Below are 3,542 nucleotides of genomic sequence, written 5' to 3'. Positions count from 1 at the left end.
TTTAGACATTGAATTACTCTTTCGACAACATGCTAATGAACATCTCAGAGATTTGGAGCAAGTCTAATTTCGTTTGCTTACATCAAAGGAGATGCCATGACCCGCAGCACCAACTAAATACATGCGCAAGTCAATGATTTGAAAAAGAAATCCCAGTTGATCATGTGTTGCTCCTCTGTTTTCTCGAAACGGTATTTCCAATTTTTCTCATTCATTTGATCCAGGTTGCCACATATGGCTTCACACTGCCCATGATCCATTATATATCCCTATGATCCATTATATATCCCTACGAAAATCTCACTTTTTGCAAAAAAAAACCCTATTATAAAAGTTCATCAGAAATACAAAGCACCTCCAAAATAATAAGAATTATGCCAAGGTCTCTAGACCACCGACCACTACCGCCGTCAGAGCGAGTCACTGCTGTTGTCGCCACTCAATAATTTTTAAATGCTATTTAAGATGCAACCTTAATCAACAACACATGATCCGACTTTTTTTCATACCAATGTCGATTCGGATTGAAAATGAATACCTCAACAAAAACCAGATTGGAGAAAGAAATCATCTATAACCACGCATCCATGTCCCAGCAAAACCTCGCGAAAAAAAGCAAATTTCCCGTCTTATGCTGAAAGAGAGGCGCCTTATGATTGATCATATTTGAACGCTTGTGATTGTATGAGCATCAAGACCACCATTGGCGACGTGGACCTATTGGGTCTTGAGTCATGATTATTATCGGGTTAGGACCGTGCGGTATTTTTTATCTCCTTTGCATGTACGAGCTCTTTTTATTTTTGTTATTAGTGTTGCATAAGGCACCACCCATTAACTGTCACTGGCCCGTGGGCCCGGCGGGACATCTCCCGGGAGATCCTAGCCGCTCATCCGCGCTAATCTCTCCGCCCAGCATCAACAAGCGTCAAGCGAACATTCAGTTCGATTGAGGCAAGACGGCAGGAGGCGGCGACGGGCAGAGATGGCCGGCGGTGGCGCCGCCGCGTCGACGCTCTCGAGCCCATGGAGGCTGCTGCTGCAGCGAGCGCTGGACGCCAACGCGCACCTCAAGCACTCCACCTTCTTCCAGCTCGTACGCTCCCCTCCCCCGTTCCCCTCCCCATCACCTTTCCGGAGAAAAAAACTTGGTACCCTAACGGACGGTCCATCGTTTCAGGCCACGGTGGGCGGCGGCGGCAGGCCGGCGAACCGCACCGTCGTGTTCAGGTGCACGCCTGGCTGGGAGTAGCTCCCTGCCCTCCCCCTCCATTTCTTACCGGTTTTGATCTGGAATTTTGGTCTTGCTAGGGGCTTCCAAGAGCACTCTGACAAGATTCAGATTAATACAGATGCGCGGAGCAACAAGGTCGCCGCTACTAATCCCTCGCTTTCTAACCTGGTTATATACATAGCGCTTCTTGCTTCTTGCTGATTCACTTGCTCGTTTCGTCGTGGGAATTGTGAACGAACAGATTGGTGAGATCAAGGAGTGGCCCCTCGGCGAGGTAGGAATAGGATGTGAAGAACTTGCAGCATTGCGTATCACCATTTTAAGCATCAAGAGTGCCGAGTTCCGGCAGCGGAATGCCTGATGTTGGGTTTCTTGCAGATATGCTGGTATTTCACCGATTCGTGGGAGCAGTTCCGAATCAGCGGTATCATAGATGTGATCGATGGTTCGAGTCCCGATCCTGCCAAGCTCCAGGTTAGAGCTGAGTAGAGTATGCCTTGTGCTCTGTTCTGCGTGGTGGAGATGCCTTGCAAATGAAAGGATACCTGTAATGAAATATTTGGTTTTGCACAAAGCTAAACATAACTGTTCTAGTAGCTATACTCCCTCTGTTCCAAAGTAAGTATTGTGGTTGAACTAAAACCCGACACTTATTTTGGAACGGAGGGAATGGTTTACTTCTGTATAGTTTCTCACACATGGGGCTTGATCATCTCATGGAGAGATGGCGGCTTAACACTCCCTCTGGAGTATTAATGTCTCCGCAATTTTCACCTTTCAAATCTTTTGGTGATGCTTAGAAGCAGCACACTGTGTTCTATTGCATATATGAGTACTGTATTTGTTTTTTCTTGACGAACGCAGCACAGCTGCTTTCATTGATACTAAGTGCTCTTTTATAATCCTTTTGCTCAACATTGGTTGGTTTATCACACAGCAACGAGAGAAAGCTTGGTTCGCTAGTTCAGTGAAGTCAAGATTGCAATACTTAGGACCATCTCCAGGGGTACCTGTCGCAAATGATGACCATGTTAAGGATGTTCATATCGATCCATCAGCTGGCCCAGTTGAGGCCTATTGTCTTCTGACTCTTGATCCAGAAAAGGTTAGGTTAAGTTTTCTTGTGCTGCATGCTCATGATTTGCATATCGGTATCTGCCCTTATAATATGAAATACAGAATCAGTTATACTTATTGCAGATTCATATGCCCCTATCGTGTTGCTTAATACCATTGGTTTTCAATATTCAGGTTGATTACATGAACCTGAAAAGTAATCAGAGATTGATGTTCACAAGAACCCAGGAAGGAGATGAGTCCGGTGATTGGATGGCCAAAAAAGTTAGCCCATAACAATCTTTTGTTATAGAGGGTGAACATAAAGGCGTTATTAGCTAGTACAACTGATTTTATTTGTGGATTTTCCACTGCAAGGAACTGCTTTCATTCCTCAATATATTTTCTAGCCTGTCAGAATGCATGTTTGGCAGAGCACCCATGGATTACTTGTACTGGAGAGTTGAGCTGTGTGCTTTTCCTGCATTACAATCCTCTGTGACTGAACATACAGGATATCTCTAATTAATATTGCAATGTGGAATTTCGTTGGTGAGCCGTATATCGTGGAATGGTTCAAAGGCCAGGAAATACATCGAATCAATCTACATTTATGGCTGTGATTACAATAATATCACGCACACAAAATAGAAGATCACAAGGAATTGTACAAGTATTGAGGTTTCTCACTGGTGGTTACAGGAGTAGTTTTGTAAATTTAGAACCTGCGATGTACGCTGGAGTAAATCTCACTGTGAGATACGTACGAGGAAGCTATCTTCTACGTGATGTACTTGGATTACAACAAATTAATGGTGACCTTCTTCTTTCAGGGAAGATCAATGGTGAGATTATATATCTCTGTGACTCTACAAACATGTATCCACCATAACGTCCAAAGATCACATTTCATTTTCTTTCCCTTGGTTCCCATATCGCGTTTTGTGCGTCGTGGCCGGCGAGATGGGCGCCAAAGACGATGCCAACGGTACCTGCTTCCCCTACGACGTGCTCGTCGACATCCGCCGCCGACGCGTCTGCCCCGCAAGTGGCCGAAAGCAGAGAGGAGCTAATTAGTTTGTTGGAACATAGCAACGGTGAGGAAAGTGATATTGTAGATGAGCAAGATGACATTGAACAAGACCATAAGGATGATGAGTTAGAGGAACTTGGGAGCATATATGGTTATGAAAATTTGCCCAGATTCACCAATGTTGATGGAAGTGCTGCCACCAACCTAGTTGTTGAAGAA

At 44.8% G+C, this 3,542-nt stretch overlaps 1 protein-coding gene across 1 annotated transcript; it reads left to right on the top strand.

Moving 5' to 3' along the window:
* The first annotated feature begins 897 nt into the window (after positions 1–897).
* Positions 898–2,834, top strand: LOC123099077 (pyridoxine/pyridoxamine 5'-phosphate oxidase 2). Its single transcript, XM_044521210.1, has 7 exons — positions 898–1,096; positions 1,181–1,230; positions 1,312–1,369; positions 1,476–1,508; positions 1,613–1,708; positions 2,172–2,339; positions 2,486–2,834. Exons 1-7 carry the CDS (start codon positions 986–988, stop codon positions 2,585–2,587), a joined length of 618 nt encoding a protein of 205 aa, XP_044377145.1. The 5' UTR covers positions 898–985; the 3' UTR covers positions 2,588–2,834.
* The last annotated feature ends 708 nt before the right edge of the window (positions 2,835–3,542 follow it).

Source organism: Triticum aestivum, chromosome 4D, assembly GCF_018294505.1.
Source record: "Triticum aestivum cultivar Chinese Spring chromosome 4D, IWGSC CS RefSeq v2.1, whole genome shotgun sequence".
Classification (NCBI taxonomy): domain Eukaryota; kingdom Viridiplantae; phylum Streptophyta; class Magnoliopsida; order Poales; family Poaceae; genus Triticum; species Triticum aestivum.
Note: the sequence above shows the minus strand (reverse complement) of the source record. Positions and strands in the feature narration are given on the sequence as shown.